Below are 25,177 nucleotides of genomic sequence, written 5' to 3'. Positions count from 1 at the left end.
TACTAGCATGAAGACATCTGTTTCCCTCCCCTCAACCCCACCAAAGTACAACCTTCAAAGTCTTAACATGGAGTGAATTATTGCCAACACAGAGTGGGCTGAAAGAGCCCACATTAGGGCTCCACACCAATTAGCACCAGTTGTCTTTAATCCTTTCAACACATTTGTCCAAAAGCTTACGTGCTTATAGAAAGGAAGCTAATGAGCAAGTTATGTGCAAACAAAAGAGTAGGTTCTACTGAAAGCTGAGAAAACCTTGCACACATTCAAGTGCTGTCACATGTTTATTGTTGCCTTTACCTGTCAGTTGAAATTCACCTAATGTAGACAGTCACTGTAACACTGGAAGTGTTACAGAACATCTCGAAACACAAGGTCAAAAACAAGTGAAAAAGAATGGAAAGAATGTAAAGAAGATACTTTGTAACAAATGCACCTGGTATTTAGCCATATTAAAGATAAAAACTGTCTCCACTAACTTTCCACTAACTACCACTAACGATTAACAAAAGGATGAATTTTAGAAAAATAGAATAGAGTGCCAAAATAGTGCCCTAAGGTTGACCTGCCTCATTATAATCTCATTATAATGTGAAAACCACACCTCCTAGCTAGAAAACACCCCCAACCCAAATAAGCCCCCTACTCTCTGGGCATGCATAGTGAATTAGAAGAGAACTGTATCTTTAAGATGAAGTAAGAAAGGTACTAACCAATGGTTAATTAAGCGGTAAGATCAGTAGGCATAACTAACTTTGTTAACTGTTTTAAATACCTGTCATGATTTTAACCTGGTGTGCATGCTAGGAGGAAAAATCCCCCATGCTCCCAGCGCTGCAATAAACTAATGTCGGCTTTCTAAACTATCAGTTGGTTTGGAGAGTTTTCTTGGTTAAGATTTTCGGTAACAGAAGGAGAACTCACCCGTTGACCTTTTGCATAAACACCATAGCCTGTGACATTGGCACCATGGGAGGTCCCTGTGGCTGTCAGAGTTGGTGGTTTCCAGGACACCTGTACAGTTGCTGCGCTGGACCCAGCCCGTACAGTAACATCTTGTGGTGGAGCTGGAGGACCTAAGAAAGACAAGACTGGTCACTGTTGAGCCTTAGATCAGAAGTAAGTATGTCAACTAATACACTTGCAAGTTGGAAACTACAGATCTCAAAATATTTTTTTTTTTAAGAAGACAAAATATCCTTATTGCAGTTATTATGTAAAAACAGAAGCATATACTCAGCAGGTCATGGAGCCAGGAACTGACCCTCAGCTTACAGCCAGTAACTAAGCTATATTCCTTTGCAAGATGGTCTGTACTTTCAACTTGCTCTGGACCTGTTTTTATCCCTCCCGGCTGCATAACTGCTATTCATGCTGAGTGCAGAAGATGTTAACAGAAAAATGCAGGGAGAAAAAGGCCTAGGAGTGGCACTTAGTGGAAAACTGCTGCAGGTGAGAGCAAGTGACTTTTTTGGTGTATATATGTCTCTGCACTGGACGCACACTACATACTCAGAAATCACTTTCAAATTCTGCCTCTCTGGACTATCAGTGGCTCCAAGTCGTCATTTATGGGCCAGAAGCACACTGACACTAAAGTGCAACGCGGACTGCAAGCCGAAACTTTAACCTTTTCAACCAGCAGCACACTGGTTTAAAGGACTCAAAATCTTTTCTCTGCACTAAAGAAAAAAATACACCTACTAACCTTTTAAGGCATTTACAGTATGTTAGTGTAATAGCACACCAAGTACCTCCTTAATTAAAAGACATTATTACCCTACTATAAATAGCTCTACTTTAGACAGAAAGCTAAGGTAAAAATATCATAGAGATTATTAGTTCATTAATATTTCAGGCATCCTGTTGTGTTAATTTAACAGTCAAACCCTGAGAAGTGTTTCATGCTAAAACATTTCAGAAGCAGGGTTCAGCTGTAGCCATCTCTGGGTAATAGCTGGGAGAATACAAACCTTGGTTGCTGTGAGTTTGCTTTTGCCAGTGAACTAAGCACAACCAATTTCTGTTCATCTACCAAAACGGCCACAAATATTTTAACTGTGTGTATTCATTGCTACCAAACAGATCATGATACAAGTGTAAATATCACACAAGCCTCAGCCTCCAGATATGCTGGCAAACTGTCAATTCATTTCAGTAGTTTGCTGTCACTGAATTTCATCCTCAGTGGGCATGGAAATGAAGTTATGGTCATGTTCAGGACACTATAGGAACAACATGAAATTTCTGCCTATACCATCCCTTGCACCTATAATGTATTTTTAACTTGCAAGGCCAAAGTACGCAAACTGACCTAATACTATTCTTGGCCAAGACATAGCTTTAGGATTGAATTTCAGCTTCCCTGACCATCCTATTTTATTGACAGCCAGCACTCCCAATCCAGCAAAGCTCCTCAGCTTACAACAAAGAATGCATCTGATCTAGTCCAGTAGCTTGTCTACGACAATGACATTAATCTGCTCCTGCAGAAGTTGCCTTCCTTCCATTCTCCCAAAACCAAACAAACAATCCCCAGAGAGTCTATCTCGACCTTCACATGCTGTAACAGAGATAGGTTTAATAAACTGTAATGCTCAAGGCTTAGTATGTTTTCTTAGTATTTTCCCCATCATTAAATGGGAAATTACTCTTGACAACTCTTGATGGTCTTGATCATCAACATAAATGTTTGTTTCAGAATGGTCTTCATGAATTTATCACCTAAATTAGCTCAAAACTGTAACAGTCCCATTGGTCCCAATCCTGTGCATATTTATTTTTAGATCTGAGCACCCAAAAGAGAACTAATTCTATTTTAACTTACGCAATGCTCATGCTTTGATGAATCAAGAATAGGAGCTCAATTGCTCAGCTTCTAAAGAGCTGTCACCCAGTATTGGTCTGACAGGAAGCAGTGTGTTTTCAAGTATAAATCATGCAAAGCATGATACATCTACGCAAAGAGAAAAATGAAAAGGCAACCTCCAATCGTCCTGTACTTTTCATGCAACTGCTCTCTCCAGCTTTGAAATGTGAGCAGCTATCTCAAGTTCTTTTTTTGTTTAACGTATTCCTAAAAAAACCCTGGGACTGATACAGTGTGAAAATTCTTAAATATTCACTGATCCCCACTCCCTTTTTGGTATCAGTGGCTGATGGTGTCCTTTTCTATAAACATATCACTCAACCCACTAGAAAAGAGCAGAGCTTCTCAGCTTCAAATAAAGTGAGCACATGTATTCAACTGTAAACATTTCTGAAGCCCTTAGAAAAACGTCAGTACAAACGTCAGCAGCTGCCTGTGGCCTGTTACGTTGCAGTTCATGCTGCACCGTCTGCTAAACCTGACGTTCGCCACAGCTAAAGGTTTATGTGACATCACTCACCCCCATGCATCTTCTAGAGAAGCACAGTAACAAAAGATTCCCTTCACACAGAATATCTGTGTTGCTCTCTCAGCATACTCTAAAATCATCTTTGAAACATGTTCTTTACAATGTAGATCAACTGAAGGTATTTAAGGTGGAAAAATAATCGCGTCTGAGAGAAAAAACAGTATTAGTCACATTAAAGACACTTTCTCTAGTTTTTTCTTCTAACTTTCTTTTAACTGTAGTTTGGAAGAAGAGAGATGTGTTTACTCAAAGCCAGTAATATTTGCAATAGAAAAACATGACACACTATGATGTTAAGTCCCATTGCTGACTCTGATTTAATGGGCATGCTTTTCCCTTTGTTTCAATGATTTTGAAATACAAGCATCAGCCTCTAATCACTTCAACAGTTGCTATTTTAATTTGCTATATAACAGTGAAAAGCTGACGTGCTTTTGTAAAAATGCTTTCTGTGAAATGAAGTGGTGGAGAAGATTCTGTGATCTCTGCATCTAAAAGCAGAGGCTTTGCTGCATTTTAGCTCCTCAACAGACGACAGCTAATTTATTGCTTTAGCATACTTCAGCAACTAGAGGGAGATACAGCATGTTAAATGTTTGGTGTGAAAAAACCTCATTCAAAAGGCCTTTCCCAAATAACAAGTCAACATACCTAATAAGTTTAAGCCACCACCTAGGCTGTATCTCCTGACTCCCACAGAACATATACAAAGTTTAAAATGCGCCCCCTCTTAGCAGATTCTATAATAGCACTACCACTCATCTCACTGAAATGATTTAAGACAAAAGAGTAAATGCCCAAGCTGAGGACATTTTTTACTGAAACTATAAATTAACAGCATCAAAAGCAGTAGATATATAAGCTTAACTCCCTCTCTACTCAACCAGCATTACCGTCCTGCATGTCTCCATACATATAAGTCACGCAAGACAAGGCAGAGACCAGAACCATTTCCTGCCCCTTTGCTAGAACCAAATCTCAGCAGGGAGTCAATTAAGCCATAGTACAGTACATGCTATTGAAATTTCACTTGTCAGAAGTCACTTGTACTTGACTGCCCCTGCTTCAGAGGCATTCAGTGCTCTGAAAGTCTGAATATATAAGGAGTCTTCTACTTGTCCTTGATTAGATGACCATGGTTAGATGGATCTATAGGGAGAGATGTTGAAATTTTTCAGGTACTGCCATACACCCCCAAAATTACGAGATTATCCTTTAAAAGCACTACATTATTTCAGCTCTAGTTTTCAACATTACTTCACTGTTCATTACTTCACTGACTGCTAACACTTATCAACATTCCTAATGTAAAAGCGAGCTGGGAAAAAACCTCCAACTTTCCAAAACATGACCAATTTGTTACCTTTACAAATTCAAATTGTACAATGTGATTACAACTTCACAACCAAAATGCATTTACATCCCCTAAATGACTGTGTGGTCCTTGAAGATGTCTGTGTTGTTTTTCATTATAGAAGAGAGATGGATCATCCCTGTAAAAAGTGCTTTAAGACACACAAATAACATAAAAATAACATGTCAGAAGTAGTAACTGTTTTTTAAGCAGTGTTGTTCACACCAACGAGAATAAATTACTACCAGAAATACTATAACTGGACAAATTAAATACAAATGGAGATTAATCTGATAAAACACTTAGCGTGTGATCTGTGATGATGATAAGCATGGCTTTTCCTCATTTATCTCCCAAAAAAGTTTCAGTCCTTGCCCAGGAACAAAAAGGAATGCAGGGCAGGAATTAGTTTTAGATACCATAAAGCAACCTAATAATCCCCAGTCTACTCATGAATGTGACAGCATAAAGCTAAAGGTTACATTAATTTATCTACAATTGTCAGAGAAACTTAACTGGCGACTTTTGGGGTAGGGAGAAAAATATCAAACCTGCTGGCAACGTAGAAAATTCCACAAAGGCTTCTTTTTTTTCTCGTTGTTCCAGGGGAAGCTGCCAGGGCATCTGATGGGGCTTTGCCATGACTTTCACCTTGTAGGCCATATTGGGCTTCAAATTAAAAAAATGGTACTTGTAGCTAGCAGCTTTGACAATGTCAAATTCTTCTTCATTAAGAAAGATCACATGACTGTAATTACTATTTGTAGGGAGCCAGGACAGCTCAGCAGAAATCTGGGTTATATTGTCCACTTTAAGATTAGAGGGGGCTACTATGACATCCTTCCCAACTAACAAAGTGCACTGCAGTTCATCCGAGTTACCCTTGTTTGTGATGCTCTGAATTGATACTCGGTATGTACAAGTAGAAATGTTAAGTTTTTCTATAAGAGCTTTCGTTCTGCTTCCCAAGGCTATGTTCATCCGTACTTCTTTGTCAACCAGAACATTGTAGCTGCTAATGGTTCCCCATCCGGGTGGCACTACCGGTGGCTCCCAGCCCACAATGACACTTTTGGCTAGTTGTTTAATAAGGGTGATTTTTCTAGGATAAGGCACAATGTCTTCTCCAATTTCATCAATGTTCACATCCAGAGTCCCTGCGCCATTGCTGATTACACTAGAGTCTACGTGAGTTTGTGGACTTAGCTCCAAGAGATCTCCTTCCAAAGTAGGACCTGAATGGTTGATAAAATTCTGATCTTGTTCACTGCTTAATGTGCTTGATAACCGGGTCTCATTGTCTTGAACAAAATCCACAAAATTTGAAGGGACTAGTCCTCTTTGTCCATCTAAAAGTTCCCCTGGTGAGAAAGAACAATGCCATTAAAAACCTTGAAGGAGCATACCTCTTGCATGTCAATGCCTGGCAAGTGGACAAGATAAGGAAGAAGATATAAGCGAAATCTGTACATAAACAACATTCACAGTTTGAGAATGTAAAGGTTCAGTGAGGCAAAAACCAGAACTGCCAGTAAGCTTTCTTGTCAACTTAAATCTTGCCGGTAGGAAAAGCTGACAATATAAAATATCTTATAATTAGCTATGCCTGCAAGGAGCAGCTTTGCTGGTGCAGAAACACTGTTAATTAACACAATGATGATAGGGGTAATTTTAGCAACTGATTTGGTAGGAGATGAAGGAAAGAATTGGGAGCATGTTTGACAGACGAACTGATTTGAATCTGCATGAGTTAGCATGAATTCATAGATTAAAAAAAAATACCTTCATAAAAGCCATCTTCATCCATATCTCCATATACATAAAGGTACTTTCCTGCCGTAAGGGGGAGCTCTGCTTCTGGATTTTCATTTGGTCCATCAAAAGGGTTGTAACTGCAATGGAGTACAGATAGAAAACACATGTGTTCACTTACAACCCACACACAACTGAATACTAATCAGAAAAAGGTGTACAGTTCTAAGGCTGCACAGGAAGGTAATTCCTCAGTTCAATCTTTTTGCTTCCCTTCTGAAACATATATTCTGAGTGGAGTCTAGGTGAGTTTGTTGTGAACTGTAACTGTATCATCACCAACAGGCTGACATGAAACGCAACCTATTCACTGAGGCACTATACACTTAAACCCACATCCTTTTCTGTAGAATTTACTTACGCATATCTCACTTAGGTGTCTTCGAACACACTGGCCAAAATCTTTATTTTTTAAAGTGAATTAAAGAAAACTCAGTTGTGGGGGTCTTTTCAAGTTCCCATATTCAATTTGTTTTATATGGCAGCCTTTTACACAAGTTTATTAAATTCAACAGAGACAAGTTAAATAAAGACAAAAACAGTGAGTTACAGCAAAAACAAGCTACTCACAGACAAAAACTTCTTATAAAGTATTTAATTCCCTATCCATCCTGAAAGAAATTGTTAGTCACAGAAATTTTTACCATGACAGTACTTTATATCTGAAATTTTAATATGCAAAGCAAAGATGTGAGGAACTTTTAAATCTTCCTTGCATTGATGAAAAAGCAATTTATAAGAACAGATTGAGACATCCTCTATAAAGTAGGAGGTACAAATTCTCATCTCATTTAGACATTGAAGGCTAGAAATACAGCGGTGGGTAAAAGAGGCATGCCATGTTAAACTTTCTCTGACAATTAAAGCATATGGAAATGACATTATTTTGCAGCCAGAGTAAATAGGAAAGGGGTCTGCTATTCATAACATTGGTTCTGTGTAATAATTCATTGCATGAATAAAAGTGAAGCAAACCCAAATGTTGAATATTACCAATATGTATTATGTTTGTAATGAGCTGTGTTTTTTACCTATAACGGGCAATACAAAGATGGACTTTCCCAGAATATCTCTGCTTTGAGGTATTGGAATTCTGATCATTATCCATCTGTAGACAAAAAAAAAAAAAAGACAATGTGATTTCAAAAAGATGCATGCACTGTTTTCCTGACAGGTGACATAAATCAAACAGTGAACACACAACATTCGAAAAAAAGTTACTAAATGCTAACATGGAACAGAACTAGTTAATTTTACTTAGAAGGCCTTAGGCTAAAAAGGAACTGCAATTCAGATTCTAACAGGGCAAAGAAATTGAGCTAATTCGTTGATATCTTGCCAGAGATTCAGATCACCTGTCTGAGACTGGATGTTAGTTTTCCTCAAAATCTTGCAAAAATGACAAAGCACCAGTAGATTGGTGCTTTGTCATTTGGTCAGTGGAGATGGCTGAAGGAGGTGTGAGCACCCTTTCATGCTGCTGACTAAAGAAATAGGCATGACTTAATCATATCAGTCTCAGTGACCACCTCACCCTCCTGACTAAGCTTTTACCAAAGTCTTCATTAAAGTACAGTAAACTCGGTTACTCCAAGATGATGTGTTGTAAGTGATATGCCTAGTGTTTCTGGGCATAGTAGAGCTATATGATCACATAGTCAACCTAGGGCCACACCCTAATATTTTAATCAGAAAACAATAGTAGAAACCTGATACCCGTGACTAGGTACTTAAGACAAATGCCGAGTTTAGAGCTGGTGCAAGTGTCAACTTCCAAACACTTGGAAACAATGAGTATCACATAAAATATACCCCCTTGCCAATCCAAGCCACAGCAGCAGCATCTGTTGAATTCCACCCTTTCCACTAACTGAAAGAAATAATATATTTCCTCTGAATTTACCATCATATTTAATTCAATTCTACAAAACCACACATTTATTCCATTACAAATCTGGTCTACAAAAGCTGGACATTAAATTGTACTGCTGAATCAACACAGACTCCACCTATTTTAGCTCTGTGCTAGGAATTTCACTGGTAAAATAGTAATTCTTTCTGTTATGCTTGGAGCCTAGTAGAGTTTTTAAAGTGAGAGATGCACTTCTTTCCTTCACTTATTTTACAGCATGCTGTGAACCTTTTTAGGAAAAATGAACAACTTTTCACCTGAGCCTGAGAGAACTTTAATTAAGGTAGAAATGCTAGATTTAACAGCAGGATCAAATAAGATAAGTTGTCCAAAAATTGACCAAAATTTTACAATCTGGACAAAGTGAATATTGAACTGCAACTTTCAGGCCTAAACTGGTCCCTGCTTGGTTCCCACTATGGAACAGAAGTGCACCAGAAAAATACTGAGTCAGGTCACTTTTCCTCTGAATTAACTCTTAAAAGGTGGGTTAGCTTGTTGGGTTAACCCAACACACTTCTGCCAACATTCCACTTCCAGTGAGGAGGACAGTAATAGTCAGCTAACAGGTATTCTCCCCTGTGTAGCATTTAGGGATGCAGGCAAATTTTCGAGGGTTATCATCCTGATACCTTTTTATGGGCATGTCACAAAGCTCAACACTAACCCAATAATGCTTATTCTAGAAGACTTTGTTACTAGTAACAATCAGGGAAGTTGCAAATATATTTTTGCCGAGTATAATTTTTTTTTATTTCAGACTTCACAGCATTATGCTCCATTTTTAGATTTTATTCATACACTCTCCCCTTGGGTCTGGATACCTCTAAAAAAGAATGGAGCTTAATTTCTGTGAGCTTGCATAATGTAAGTATGTATCACATAATTACACTCTAGAAGGCACACAATGAACAATTCTGCAAAAGAGGGCTCAACATTCTCAGTGAGAGATTAACTAAAAAATAATAGAAAAAGGGAATTAAATTTGACATGCATTTCTTCTGTTCCTTGCTGTTAGTTCTGCTTCCCTAAGTCTCTTTGCTAAGCTGCTTCTTCTGGTTTGACTACTTCGGGCTGCTTTTTCTGTGGCCTCTTCAAAAAGCAGTGAATGTTCCCACTTTTCAGTAATGTTGCTACACATAAATATACACATACATTTATTTGTGGATAATCCTTAGATATGCCCATGGAATTCCTACTATAGAAGAATCTAATATTTTGTTGAAAGTCCTATACCATACTCAGGCTTGTGATCCATTTAAAAAGATTTTGCTTCTCATCAACTTTCACAGGTTCAGTAGCAATGAATATAAAATAGAAAATACGCACACAGTTTCAATTTATTTACCTCTGTAAAGAATAAGAATGGGATTCAGGACTGTAAGGTGAGGGGTAAAATCTGAAGATAGTTTCCTCATGGCTGTTTGCCCATATAAAACAGGCTTACAGTATTTAATAGAAAATAATATCCATCTATAAAGTTTTCAAAATGTGTCCTATACCACCTTATATTTAACGTTTGTCCTAAATATCAACAACCAACTTGCTATGACACCTTTGTAAACCTCTTCTGAGCTTCTCATTGGCTTTCTACTAGAATTCTACTGAAAACCAGAAAACCTTTCAAAGAAAGGAAGAACAGAACCTTTCAAAAGTACAATTAAATACAAGCTGTAAAGTTGAATGCTGGAAGAGTTTAGTGACAACATCCTGCAACTTTCACTTCCAGGTTACAGGCTCAAAATCAGTTTAGGAGAGTGTGCTGAAAACTGCTGTTAGTAGGTGGTATCAGCCTAGCTGTAGTGAGAAGATTCACACGTCATGAAAACCAGGCAAAGAACAAGTCCTGCAGAATGAGTTACTTCTCTGTCAGAGCATATCTGCCTGGACATGGCACTGCATGGAATTTCTCTTTCATTTGCCCAGGCTGTATCTAAGTCACACCTTTTGGTACATATAATAAAATAATAATAAACCCACATAACATAGACATATGCCAAAACAGACACAGACAGATAGGCTGATTTACACTTCTTATGCACAGAAATAGTGCAACACTCTGAATGCATCATGAAGGCTGAGGTTTTCACAGAAGCTTGAGGTTTTGACACACCCATTTTTTATGCTGTGTAACTAGGATATCAGCTGAGACTTCTTTGAAAATATCAGCTAAATTCCCACTGGTCGTGTTCCTAAGTTATCTCAGAAAATGAGAACATTAACATCTTGACTTTTTAAAAGCAGGGGGATCAACGTGCATTGGTCTTGGCCCCATAACATACATTTTCAGTAACAAATTTAAAGAGACTCACGTCTGAATCAAATCTGCATCTTGGGGTACCAGCTCTTGACTTGGACAGGAATGTAGGTTTGACAGACAATTGTTCTGGTTTGTCTCCAGATATTTGAAGGGGTCGTATAAACTCTGAAATCACACAACGACTTCCAGAAGGACTTTCATGACCTGGCAGTGAACAAAACACATCTTAGAATAAGTAATTGTTCTCAAGAAGAAACACTGCCAGCAGCAGTGAGTTATTTTCTCCTCCTGTTAGAAATCATTCTAGAAAAAGACTAAGGTAGGTAGACTGCAGAGCATAAAAGTAGCTAAGTCTACTAGTTCCCAGTCTTTCAGTAAATTACATAAGTCAACAATATGTAATTTCTACATAATGTTGCAAGTGAAGGTATTTTAATTTAAAAAAAAAAAGTTAAAGTTTCCCCTGATGAAAAAAGGCCATTTTTGTTGTGAGCATCTTGATATTTTTGGAGAAGTTATCTGACATGCTGTTTAACATGCCCAGCACTAAAAAGCAGCTGTTGGAACCCTTCTACTCCTTTCAGGGACTCTGTCTATACTGGAAAGTATCAAGTCGTGCATTCATCCTCTAAGAAAGCGACTGAAATGCTAATAATTTAGTTAGGAGGATATTAATTTTGAAATGAAGGGAAGAGGTTTGGCTTTTGTTTTGTTTTTTCTTACGAGCTCCTCATTAACACCAGTACTAAAACCCATAATTTGATCACAGTGCCATCTCTCCAGTTTCTAAAAACCAGAAGACAGACCATGAAAAAGGAAAAATCTCCAGAAATGCTTTTTGAAGACTTTTGTTGTGGTTTTTTAAAGCACTCAAAAATAAAATGGAAAACACAGTTCATACTGCACATTTAAAGGACCTAAGGAGGCAGCCTTACAAGAGGCTGAGCACTCTTATATTCTATTGACTTAAGTGAAAACCAGGCCTAATGGTGAGGGGAGACAAGTAAAAAGAACAACTTCATCAAGGTTGCAAGAGAGACTAATAAAGAGTAATATAAAATACTTCTACATTTTTTCCTGTTAGTTTAGTCCTCAAACCACATGAAAACAAGTAGGAAATTGTAAACTGAGCTTAATTATACTTGCAGCATCAGCAGCAATTATAGCAAAGCACAGAGTCTAGAGCATTGCTGACACAGTCAGATATCTAGAGTGCCTTCTCCTTTCTCTTTCTCTCATTAACATAATGAGCCTATGCTCTAATTTTTCAGACCCTGGGTATGTGTAGGTTCGGCATTTCCTCTCCAGTTCCGCCAGAAGTCTGGACAGCAGTGTTTTGCTACTGAATTGCAAGCTTTCCAGACACACGTCACCAGAAATTATCAGTGGAACCTCTTTATTCATATTGCAGAGGAGAATAAGCTCCAAAACATATCATCAGAGGGTTTTTCTGGTGTGCTCCTTAGTTCAATATGATTAATTTTCTCTGCATCACTGTAATTTACAGCAAGACAGCTTAAGCACATTGACAGCAGGGAAATATAAAAGTCATCATACAAAAGATTAATTACAGCCAGCCCACTTACAGCAATCCCCAGGCTGGAAAAGGGCACATTTTTTATTCTTGGAACCTTTCTCACATATATAACAGAAAAGTAATCCCTGTTCAGAAACCTTTAGCCAATTTAGCTCCTTCTGTTTGCTGTTAATGTATTTGCCATATCAGCCTGTCAGCGCCAAGCCTATAAATAATTGGTCCAACTGTGATTATTCACTCAAAGGAGACTGCTGTTTGGTCTCATACCTCCTGGGTTTTTCAGGCTTTGTTATTAAATTAGTTGCACTACACACAAAATGTGGAGAAAGACTCTCGGACAATATAGCCCTTACTTTGCATACATATAGTATGATAACCAGGATAGGAACACACATTATCAAGAGCTCCAGGAATATCAAGATGCTGGAAGATATTCAACTGTATTATGTTTTCCACTTGTAAAACAGGGTACGTAAAATTTATTCGGAGTCCTTAATACATAGGAGAGAAAACTGAGTGGTAGTTGTAACTGCATCATGTGACTGGACACATCTATGGCTCCAGATGGTGCTAATAACTAGATACAGCCTACTCAGGTACCTCAGTTCCCATCAGAGTAAGTCTATGCCCATATCCATCAATGTATGTCAAAATACAGCTTCTGCCCCAAATCTAGCTATGCAAAATGGATCTGTCTTCCTAACTGGACTTATTGCCACCTTCAGTGTCCTCTGTTTCTCTATTCATTTGGCTACTTGTTCAATGTAACATCTCCGTGCTCAATAAAATCTGCACTGGGTGCCATCAACTCCTGTCTCTTTATGAAAAAGTGTGTGAAATAACAGAAGCTGATCCTCTAAGGCTCTTTCCCGTGCTGTGGGACTGCTTTTATCTGGGACCACAGTGTGATCTATTTCTTAAAGCAGCTTAAAAATTACTACATTTTCAAGGTACTGTAATATTTGCAATAAATTGGAAAGAACAGATTTTCAGGTGAGCCATATCATAGAGTGTTAGCAGTTAGTTCCTGTGTATTCTGTACAGGAGACTTTTTTAAAAGGTCATAAGATGCTTAAATAACATATGTAAATTCATGCTGATTCTATGTATGTAGAGCCACAGTTGGATTAAAAAAAATAAACACAAGCATCATCAAGCAATGTCTTTGCAAAAAGCAAAATTGAGATTCACTGTGCATGAAGATCATTCCTCCTAAAACCTCCTGAATCTCTGTAATCTCCTGATCATTTCTATAGAGGATGTCTACTTTTGCGGATTGTGAATACATGAATACAGATAAAAATGGCTGCATTTAAAAACTGCCCTAACTTTACCTCCAAAATAAGAAACAATTTCAAACTAGGTTCTATTGTTCATCCAAGGCAATTTCAGCCCTATGTCCCTGGGCTTGAACCACAGAATGTGGAGAAATCTGATCTATAAAGACTGTTTTAAAACTTGTTAAGTCACTGGAAACTAAGAAAAAAAAAATGCACCTTTTCTTTTATATTTGCATTCTGGAAAAAAATAAGAGTTAAAAATGAAAGATACAAGAGGTCAGTTCATAAGAACACGCAGCAGCTTCTAGAAATATCTCTTTTTTTTCCTCTAAATACTGGAGAAGAACCTTATAAAGCCACAGGGTTTTTGTCCATATAGTCTTGTAAAATCCATATACGCTCAAAATGCCCTTTATTTTCACATGACTGGCAAATATCTGTTAAGGAAGTCTGAAGAACACCCTTTCAAGGAAAGAGGCAAGGAAGAACACCAGACGTAATTTAAATCTCTCAGCAGAATTAAAGCTGACCATACTTGTAGCACAATTAGACTCTCCATTTTATTTATTGGAACTGCTGATTCATTATGGACTACCTAAATTATCTAGAAAGGCCATTTAAATGAGCCTTTTCTCTGATGAATAATAAATCTTAAGGTTTCTATACCTGATTGTGACATTATTATATGTTTAGAGTGAACTTTTTATGTTCCAATCTATTCTGGCTAGGTTTATTTCATTTCCTGATACATTCAAACATTACCAATTAAGGCAAAGCAGCTGGTCATAAACTGATCTCATTTCCGTCATTTGCTTTGCTTTGAAAGCTGTCCTTGTGTTCCCTCTTGTGTTCTTTCTTCCTCACACATAATAAAAATAATTACACTTCTGGTTTGAAGAACTTGCTGTAGCATTACCATCATTATTGCGAAATGGCTGATTTCAATAATTAGAAATCCCGCCCACTTGCTCAAATATTACTTTATTGTTATCAGTTCATTCATACTGAGAACGAATATTGTCCAAGGATTTCTGATGTTTATACACTAGTGCTGCAGGCCCTGAATCCTAAGTCACATAAAAATCAACAGGTTATGAGAAAAGGTTTACAGAGCAAGGCCTGTAAATAACTTCAGTACAGTCCTAGCTGTGTTTTTTGGTTTTAGTCAAGGATTTCTTGGAAGATTCCTGTTTGTTATGTTTTGAAGGTTTTTTTTAAAGCTGTTGCCATTAGTATTTCAAGAATAAATATGTTAGTTTGGAGAATTTGACTGAGGACCTCAAAAAGTTTAGTTGATTTTTATCCAAGGATTGGGGCCTATTTAGATCAATTCCAGAGATAAAGACTGGACCTTCACTAGCTGCCTAAAGGACATTTCAAAACCTAATTACCTTTCCTTTATAATTAATTGTTGCTTTGAAAATCCCGTCCTTAGAGACACAAGGAGCTAATCCTGTTGATACTAAGGAAATTTCTACTAAATTCTTACTGCTATCAGGTAATGCCTTCCGAATTCTCCATGTAGTGCACTTTAACATCCACTTAGGTAAGACTTGCAGCTGCAGAAAAGCCTATAAACTAATATGCCCCACAGTGTGCAAGACTGCAAACAGCTCAAATTTTGTGTTCAAAAACTCATGGCATACAAAGTACAAGGTTACTGAAGTGAAATGAAAGAAGGATGTCACCTTGGTTCCTTTTGACTTGGTTTCACATTGAGTTTAGCACCCTTCACTGAAAATAACTGCTCATCTGTAATGATGGGGAAATGATTTGTGATTTCTAGGCCCTACGCCTCAGAATTTTTCTAGAAGCTTAGGAAGATGAAATAAAAAAAAGTCAAGACTATTTCATTTTTCCTGTTCTTCTTCATACTTACTTTAAAACAACTTAGGGGGATTTTGTAAGTAATGGAAATTACCTGACAAGTGCTCCTTTGCAGAACAAGTAGTTAAAGTCATTCTATCATGGGTGACACTGAGCGGGTAAGCACACTCCTCAGCCTTGATAACAACATAGTTATAATACACAATCTAACATGCGATTTACATGCAAGTTACTTTCAAGTGTCCTCAGGTAGCCTCTTGCCTTGATCTTTGAAATTTTCTTATGAATAATGAATCGTTAACAAAGTTGTGTACTTGGGAGGAGCAGTTGTCTCTGGCAACAGAAGATAACCTGGCAGAAGTTCAACACAGATCTTGGAAAAACACATCCTGTGTTGAAGACTAGGCACTATAACTGTAAGAACACCAATATAGATGTAAATTAATTTATTTTTTTTTACTTTACATTCTCCATTCCTTTTAAAACTCAAATCAACAATATTTTTATTGTGACTTTTCTGTTTGTAAAACACCTGGCAGTTACATGTTCAAATACTATTTTAAACACAGTTAAAAATTTAAACACACCTTTGCACCATTTAGTAAGCAACTGGAGATATTGTGCCTATTCAGTTCTGTTAAAATATATCCCATAAAACTCCTTTCCAACCAAAATCACTTTGTGACAGAATTTGTGTTTTTGTAGACAGTGTTTGCTTCCATTAAATATTTTTTTTTATGTTTTACTTTCAATTTTTTACAGAGAAGTGCATATTTTCTGTTGAACAAATGCAACTAAACGAAAAACATTTTCATGTTTGTCAAAATATTCCATTCAGTTTTTCCGTTTTCTACCCAGCTCTGTTTAAAAGTTTATTTTATGTAATGGCTAATGCAGTGTGGGGGTCTCTGTGCTTTCTTTCCCCATGAATTGCTACTTCAACAAGATAGCAGATCAACTCCTGCCCCTGAAACAGTGAAGGTTTTACAACAAAGCCTGTATATGCAGTCTTTCTTCTTCCAACAGAAGTAAATAGTTACATAGGGGTACATCATTTTAACACTGAACAGGTTTCTCATCACTACGCCCAACAACAATTAGAGAGAATTCTGCTCAGAGCAGTGCCCGAATAAAACTGAAACAACCTCAGTGAAGGCTTAAGAGATACTCTGAAATTTAAACAAGTCACAAAACAGGAACAGGAGTGAATTCTATCCTCCACTTATACAATGAAACTCTATTTACATCATTGAGTTGCATCTTAAAACCTACAGGGCAGAACAGATACTTACAAATAAAATGCTGGTCCTTACCTTTGCCTATAGAAGTGGCTATTCCATTCATTAACTGGGATAGAGATTTACTGGGAGAACCAGGGATATCTGAGGATGCCACCGAGTTACTGCTCAGGAGATCAATCTTCCCTGCTTGCTGTCGAAACTTCTCCAGTTCTCTGGACAAGAGGTTAAATTGTTCACTCTGTGTCCGGCATTTCTCCTCTAGCTCTCGGACCTTGGCCTGCACAAGCAAGACAGACATTTGACTGTATTCAGAGTGAGCTGCGACTGTGTCAGATTTTTCTAAAGTATCAGGAAGCCAGGATAGGCAAACTATTTGGGATAAACAGGCCCACAACCACACTTTTCTCCCCCTAAATTCACACCCATATTTAGAATGAAACCTTTTAGTAGCCTTGTAATATTGAGGTAAGTACTCCTTTCATCCCCAATTTCCAAAGGGGAAATTCCTCATCATATGTTCTGGCAGTGCTAAAAACATCACTGCCAAGAACACCTGCAAATAGATCCTACAGCTCTGTGACTCCTACACTCATCTGAACGTCACTTTTGTGTGCTTTTCCAACTTTTTCTAAAACTCAGGTATATTTCTGAGGTTTGTCCATACTCTGCTATTAAGTTGAAGCCTCCTGAATTGCTAGATTAACATTTATGTATTAAAAAATGTAAAAACAAAAACCTCACAGTGGTTCATGCAGAATGCGGGCCTAGCTACTGGCTAAATTCCCTTTCAAAAATAATGCTCCTCACTATAGGTGCCAAAGCACACAGAAGTAATCCAGACGCTAACCAAGAAGAGATTGTTTGAAAGCTTGTGAGAAGTACCAAAATGTCATTGTTGGCAAACATTTCTGTTTTAATTTTGAGGCATCAGGCTTTAACAAAACAGAACTTAAAAGATAAGCTTCTGTGCTGACTTGTGAAATTTGCCTACATATTACAGAATCACAGAATCACTACGGTTGGAAAAGACCTGTAAGATCATCAAGTCCAACCATCAGCCAACACCACCATGCCCATTAAACCATGTCCCACAATGCCACATCCACACGTTCCTTGAACACCTCCAGCGAGGGTGACTCCACCACTACCCTGGGCAGCCTGTTCCAGTGTCTCACCACTCTCTCAGTAAAGAAATTTTTCCTAATATCCAGTCTGAACCTCCCCTGGCACAACTTGAGGCCATTTCCTCTTGTTCTGTCACTAGTCACTTGGGAGAAGAGACCAACACCCACCTCTCTGCAACCCCCTTTCAGGTAATTGTAGAGATCAATGAGGTCTCCCCTCAGCCTCCTCTTCTCCAGATTGAACAACCCCAGTTCCCTCAGCCAGTCCTCATCAGACTTGTGCTCCAAACCCCTCACCAGCTTCGTCGCCCTTCTCTGGACACACTCCAGCACCTCAATGTCCTTCTTGTAGTGAGGGGCCCAAAACTGAACACAGTATTCGAGGTGCAGCCTCACCAGCACCGAGTACAGGGGCACGATCACTTCCCTAGTGCTGCTGGCTACACTATTTCTGATACAGACCAGGATGCCGTTGGCCTTCTTGGCCACCCAGGCACACTGCTGGCTCATATTCAGCCGGCTGTCAATCAACACACCCAGGTCCATTTCTGCAGGGCAGCTTTCCAGCCACTCATCCCTAAGCCTGTAGTGTTGCATGGGGTTGTTGTGACTAAAGTGCAGGACCCAGCGCTTGGCCTTGTTGAACCTCATACAACTGGCCTCAGCCCATCGACCCAGCCTGTCCAGATCCCTCTGCAGAGCCTTCCTACCCTCAAGCAGATCAACACTCCCACCCAACTTGGTGTCGTCTGCAAACTTGCTGAGGGAGCACTCAATGCCCTCATCCAGATCATCGATAAATATATTAAACAAGACCAGCCCCAAAACTGAGGCCTGGGGGACTCCGCTTGTGACCGGCCGCCAAGTGAATTTGACTCCATTCACCATGACTCTCTGGGCTCGGCCGTCCAGCCAGTTTTTTACCCAGCGAAGAGTACACCTGCCTAAGCCATAGAGTTTATGAATTCCTGAAGTGAAAAAATGGATGACGTGACAGGAAGATCCCCTGGCTGAAAGGAATGACAAAGGGCATGGGAATTCAGATTTTCTTCTACAACTTTAACTCAGAAAATATGTAAGAGTAGCGAAGACACTAAAGCATGAAAAAACCCTTTTACACAAATCTGTACATTCATTGTACCAGATAAATTAAGGGTATAATAATGTTTTCAATTTAATGCATTTACATTTCAATCTGCATTTATAAACAGCCTGTATATCCGCTTGCATATATTATCAGATGTTCCTGAGGAGAAAAAACACAAATCCTGAGAATTTCATTTGTGAGGTCTTATTTTCACATAGGGGCAAACAGTTGGTCTGCACTCTGGAAACATGCCAGAGAAAGACTGCCATTTGAGACCTAGGGAGCACTGGTGTCTCATGTGCTGTGGCCCAAACGCTGCAAGCAGAAGTAGCTCAACAGAGGCAGTAATAGGTTCCTTATATGAAAAGCTGATGCATTATATCCTAACCTGATCTTTTATGATGAACAAACATCACTTTCCTTCATTAAAAACCCCTTTACAGTATACGCCTAGTTAAACAACTGTATGAACAAAGGAAGTCTGGTTATCAATTAGATTCATTCAACTGTACTAAAGGTTTCTTTTTCTTGAAAGAGAAAAAATGTTCTCAGTTCATGGAAGAAAAACTGCACGTATTACATATCAAGAAAATGACATACATTACATACCACTTATGCAAATATCTTAGCACAGCTAAATATAAACAAAACACTTATAGTCCCCAGAAGAACATAAAAATCCAAATTTCCTACTATAGAAGGTGGTACTGTTTGTACATATTCCTGTAACAAATACATTTTTAAAGCTACAGTGAATTTTGAGGATATAATTTCTTCATATTCATAAAACACAAATTAATTTAGTTCTGCTGAAGAAGTCTCAGGGTATCTATCTATCTGACTGATTACAAAACAGAAAACAGTAAGATACAGAGACACTGTGGGAGTTTTACACAAACATTAAATGTTTTGATTTTTGTTTTTTGCCTTTCATCTTTTCACTGTGGTTTTGAGCAACTGAAATGTGAGCCTTTCCTTCATGTTATTTTGCTGCATGAATAAGGCATCTATGTACAATTTTAAAAGAACATTAAAAAACCAAACTAGTAAAGTGGTTTAGGTTTTTAGATCCCATCTTTCCAATGGAAAGTTTAAGGATGAGCTGTTCAACTCTTTAAGAGTATATACTGACTTTTCCACATGCAGTTATGGAAACTCTAGCATAAAATAAAATAAAAAAAAAATTATTATCCAGAACCCAACAAGATACTAAGGCTGCCTTAAAAATATGTTTGAAAAAAATTTTAATGTATTATTATTATTTATTAATTTAAAACTTATTTGCATTTCAGTATATGCGTTCTTTGACTTTGCTTTTGAGTATCTAGAATCTTCATTCATTCATTGTTCTCTCACGACAGTATGAAGCCTGGAAGAAAAATGCCTTTACAACTTTTTTTTTAATTAAAGTTATGAGTTAGAAGTGAGCACAGAGCTGGTACTATATAAAGACAAAATTGCCGTAAGATCCACAATAGTACTAACAGGAGGCATCTCCATACCCATCTTTGTTTCTTGAATTCAGGCAGGTGCTTGGTTCATTGTTAGCCAGCCAGACTCACCTCACTGTAGAAAATCTACATATCCATCTGTGTCACTGCAGAATGAGGCATGTGCTTACCCTCTCAATAGACCTGAATTTTTAATCCTGTATCATGGTTCTGTCCATATAGCCTATCCTATTAACGATGGCACAAAAGTGCCAAGTCTACCACATCTCCCTAAAGCTGCATCTGCCTATAGCAGTGGTTATATGAAAAGACATTCTCTACTGCAGACCACACGAAATGTATTTCACTTAGGACTTGACAAGTTTCTCATACAATACATAGTGCTATTTATAAAACTTAAACAGTTTCTTAAATTGAAAATCAAGTAGACTTCATCCATTACAAGACAGATACTGTTCGCACAAGACAGATAAGATGATGAGCAACTTTCCAGGTGGACAGGCTTGATTGAATTCAGACTAGTAATTAGCTCACATATTCTGCTACGGAGATACCATTTCATAGTTTAATTGTTTATGTAGCAGTAATGGCTTTCAGTAGGTGGCTCAATAAATCAACCTCAGGTGAAAATACCACATAAAATTATTGTTGTACTAATAAAGAATTAATCTGAATTCAGACAAAATCCACACAGTCAGAAAGCTACAATCTTGAATAAACTACCAAACCATTCTTACCGGGCATGCTCATAAGAAATTCACTTTCAAAAACAGTATCTGAGTTCTCATTAAATCATGCCATATTTGAAGATTAATCTCTTGTAGAAAAAAATTCCGATTTTGGTGATTTAGTATTAGGCCAATAAATGCCAAGCATGCTTGCATAACAATGGTTCTAGCACACATCCCATGCAAGGTTAGGCAAGACTATTGTATTCATTTTAAAGGGAAAAGTGCAGGATTCAGGACAGGGAAAGGAGAATTTATGCCCTAAAATACCTGCATGCTGTCCAAGGTGTTCTGGATGAAGTGCAAAGCAATAAATTCCAAACAAGACACAGTAAACAAAGAGATGTGAAATAAACAAGGAAATAAAACCAGTTTTGAACACTTTTTTTACATTTCAAAGCAAAATATATTAGAACAGTTAACACGTGTAAAAACATGCATTAACACAAAGCACGCTATAGAATGTTTCAGAAATCAATACCACTGCTGGTCTTAAATTGCAAAAGGCAGATTAAATAAAATGCTAAAAATTAACGGGCTTAAGGCAATAAAAAGCAGAAGCTTAGGAAACCTTGATGGGATTATGCAAATCAGAGGTTGCAGAGAAATCAGCTAAACAGGAATTTTTATTAGCTTGAGGGAGGTAAATAATCACTTGCCTGCTTTGTTTTGACTTAAGTTTTCCTGCATCATATACTTTCCACCAGGCATTATATAATTTAATCTTATGTTCTTAAAGGCAAAACAAACTTAATATATATAATGATAATGAAAGCATATGAGTAAAACACTTTCTGTGGGAGTATTAAGTGTTATACATATAAATAAACAATTTTTAAAAACTTTTTTTTAAAGAAGATCAATGCACCAGAAAAACCGCCTTCCATCAATGCATGACCAGTAAGTACACAGACAGAAGAACTACTGTGAGAAGGTAAAAAGATTAGAAATTACCTTCTGCTAAAAACAGATTTCTAAGTGAAATGTCGACAATGCTCTTGCTATAATCAATCTATGACATTGTATCTTCTTTATGATATGTACGGTATATTAAGACTTAATAACTATTTAATGACTTTTCCTCAAACGGAAAAACTAGTTTGGTAGTTATCAGCGAAAACCTATTTTGCATGAAAAAATGAAGAACAAAAAAGAACAAAAGGAAATCTGGATGCCGTTAGTGTGCTATTTACTTGTGCATCTATATTTTCTGACACTTTACCTTATCCAAGTACATCAAACAATATGATTGGAACATAAAGAATCTGTTGAGCTTAGTTTTGAAAAACTGGGGAGAAATTGTTTGCTATAGGAACCTTCTTATAGGAGTTTTAATTTCTGCTACATGTTGTTGTCATTTGTCCTGTCTTGCACAACACTGGGTCAGCCTGCATTTCTAAACAGCAGACAGCAAAGGGAATAAAAGGTTTTGTCAGCACTGGGCAGATATTCGAATGTATTAATTTATTTCAGTTCTCCTTTGATTTTTTTGTGCTTTCATATGTAATTTAACCATAACTCTGTGTGTCCATTACAAAGGTTCCATTATTATGAGTCCCAGTTTAAAATCTCTAAAAATTTAACTCCAGTATAAGACAAAGAGGTTTTGCAAACCTTGCCCTATTCCAACTAAAATTGACAGCAAAGCTCATGGGTTTTGAATGGCAGTAAGAATTTGCTCCTATTCTTCATGTCACTTCTATACAAGACACAAGCAATTCTGTATCCTTAGGCGCAGGAGACTAACCCACTAGATTTTTCTTTAGGATTAATGACTTGAAGGAAGGCTTGAAATGTGATGCAAAGTCCATAAACACACCTACTGATGAATTTGCAGGAAATGCCCCACGCCAAGGTCATAACTGAGCAATTGCTAAGGAAAAAACTAAGATTTTTTGATATATCTTTATGGATGATGTTGCCTTTATGGATGATTTCAGTATGTGCAGGTATTTAGTGCCTTAAAAGTTAGTAAATCAGATCATCTGAATCATCTCTCAAAACTTAATTTAAAAGTGTTTATTATTAAATCCAATAGTCACTGGCAAATTCTAAAAACATATTGCAGCGTAGTTGGGAAACGCTAAGAAAGGCCCCTGCTGGTGATACACAGCAATAGGATTAGAGGCAATGGACATGGGTAGCATCCAGAGAAAAATTCTGTCAGGCTACAAGAATAATATTCCTCATAATGGAAGTGTTCGAAGACCGAAAGAGGCCACCCATGGAGGCTGTCATATCCCCATTCCCAGAGGTATTTAAAAATGGAGTGGGCAAAGCCTTGAGCAGCCTACAGTAATTTTAAAGAGCACCTTTCTTTGAGCAGGGAGTTGGACCAGACAGCCAGAGGTCCCTTTCAAACAGAATTATTCTATGTTGATTTTCAAATGCCCAGTTCAAACTACCTTGAAAAGATCTAGTTTTCCAATAAAAAGAATGAAGTTCTCTCTCTACCACATCCTTTGAAGTTTTTTTGAAGCATCCAAATTCTTTCATTAGGTTTAAGACTTTCAGCTCTTTAACACATTGCTTTATGTTTATTAGACAGTATTTAATTAGGAACCTTAGGTAATTGATTGGTATTTGCAGCTCCATTTCCAGCCTAAACGATAATAATTCTTACAAGTAATCACTTCCTTTCTATGTATCTGATAGTATTTTACAAAAAAATGGTACTAAAATTTCCATTCTATACAAAGAGAAATTGAGGTACACACATCACTTCCAACAGCTCAGCTTAATGCAGTCCTAACTGAATTATAATTGTTAAGGATGCAATTACATTAGGAGAAAAAAACACCTATTTGCCTACACATGACTTGAAACTTTCAAAAGTGATGATACTGTAAAGTTATCACATTCAGAATGGAACCTCCACAGGCAAAGGTAATACAAAGGATATCTTCTTACCTCTAGCAATTGAACTGCTCCTTCATGTTCCTTCTTAGCTTCAACCTGAGCCTTGTTTTTATAATGAAGAGAGAGAAGAAGAGGGAAGAAGAGGGAAGAAGAGGGAAGAAGAGGGAAGAAGAGGGAAGAAGAGGGAAGAAGAGGGAAGAAGAGGGAAGAAGAGGGAAGAAGAGGGAAGAAGAGGGAAGAAGAGGGAAGAAGAGGGAAGAAGAGGGAAGAAGAGGGAAGAAGAGGGAAGAAGAGGGAAGAAGAGGGAGGAGAATAAAAGAGAAAAGAAAAATCAATTAGTCATGCCACATATAGTATGCTCTAACCACACAGAGTGGCATACTGTATACTCAGATACAAAGCCAACTACAGTCTTGAAGGGTTGGCTCTGTCAATATTACTACAGCGCTTTGGTTGCAAGCCACTGAAATAACTGGTTATTTTTAGGAGACTGAATCTCAGTGAATCTTAATAGCATCGGTATTTTGTTGGAGCAAGAAGAGCATGCTCAACACGCTGCAAGAACACACCAGAAGTATCTCTGAAACCCTCTAAATTAAAATTGAAAAATGAACCTGTTATTCTACATTGCAGGAGGTTCATAGCGTAGAAACCTACCATACCAGCTAGGAGAAAGCAACACAAAATTAAGCTCATTCTTTGCATGCAGCAACAGTACTTATTATCTAAGTAAATAGCTCACAAAACACTTCAAGGCAACCACAAGAAAGTTTGTCTCTGAACAGGAGCGCAACATTTAAGTTTTCACTATCTTCTTTACTGAAGCTTGCCCAAGATAAGCAAAACTTTTTATTAACCATTGTATCAGGCTGATAGCAGTGTGATGCACTAACTTTGCCACTTAGCTCCTTATTACTGTAACCCAAAGACCACATTCTGCACATTCCTCATCAGAGAAAAGTCTTAAAACTCTCCAGTTTAGCAGAGGGCAACTCCCCACAGACTTTCTTACTTAATGGGCCAGATACTCCCATGACGGACACTGACACAGCTATGTTAACTTCATTTTCTTCATCTATGAGGGCTACCCTACCCCCTTACTGGTTTCAATGGAAGCTGGGTCAGGCCATAAAGTCACAACCAAAAACACATACCGAAACTATACTTCACTGTCATGCATGGTAATAAAGCCTCCTTCAGTCCTGCATAGTCATATTTCTTCCTGTACTACAGTAGTAAGTCTTATTGCTAGCACCTGATAAAATATTGGCTCCAGGAACATTAGCAAACGTACAATGACAGGTTAT

The 25,177-nt window shown here is 37.8% G+C and overlaps 1 protein-coding gene across 7 annotated transcripts in view; it reads right to left on the bottom strand.

Moving 5' to 3' along the window:
• Nucleotides 1-25,177, bottom strand: part of RIMBP2 (RIMS binding protein 2) — a 156,975-nt gene that overhangs the window by 29,755 nt on the left and 102,043 nt on the right. For 6 of the 7 annotated variants that reach the window (XM_059827715.1, XM_059827716.1, XM_059827718.1 and 3 more), the window contains 7 exons: nucleotides 23,922-23,972; nucleotides 16,694-16,898; nucleotides 10,789-10,940; nucleotides 7,596-7,672; nucleotides 6,535-6,644; nucleotides 5,304-6,113; nucleotides 925-1,076 (listed from right to left, as the gene is read on the bottom strand). In XM_059827715.1, coding sequence (XP_059683698.1) covers nucleotides 925-1,076; nucleotides 5,304-6,113; nucleotides 6,535-6,644; nucleotides 7,596-7,672; nucleotides 10,789-10,940; nucleotides 16,694-16,898; nucleotides 23,922-23,972 — 1,557 coding nt within the window. The remainder of the gene's footprint in view (nucleotides 1-924; nucleotides 1,077-5,303; nucleotides 6,114-6,534; nucleotides 6,645-7,595; nucleotides 7,673-10,788; nucleotides 10,941-16,693; nucleotides 16,899-23,921; nucleotides 23,973-25,177) is intronic. The other variant, XM_059827721.1, reaches the window with a different exon arrangement.

This window comes from Gavia stellata, chromosome 21 (genome assembly GCF_030936135.1).
Source record: "Gavia stellata isolate bGavSte3 chromosome 21, bGavSte3.hap2, whole genome shotgun sequence".
Classification (NCBI taxonomy): Eukaryota; Metazoa; Chordata; class Aves; order Gaviiformes; family Gaviidae; genus Gavia; species Gavia stellata.
This window is presented reverse-complemented; position numbering and strand designations above follow the sequence as displayed.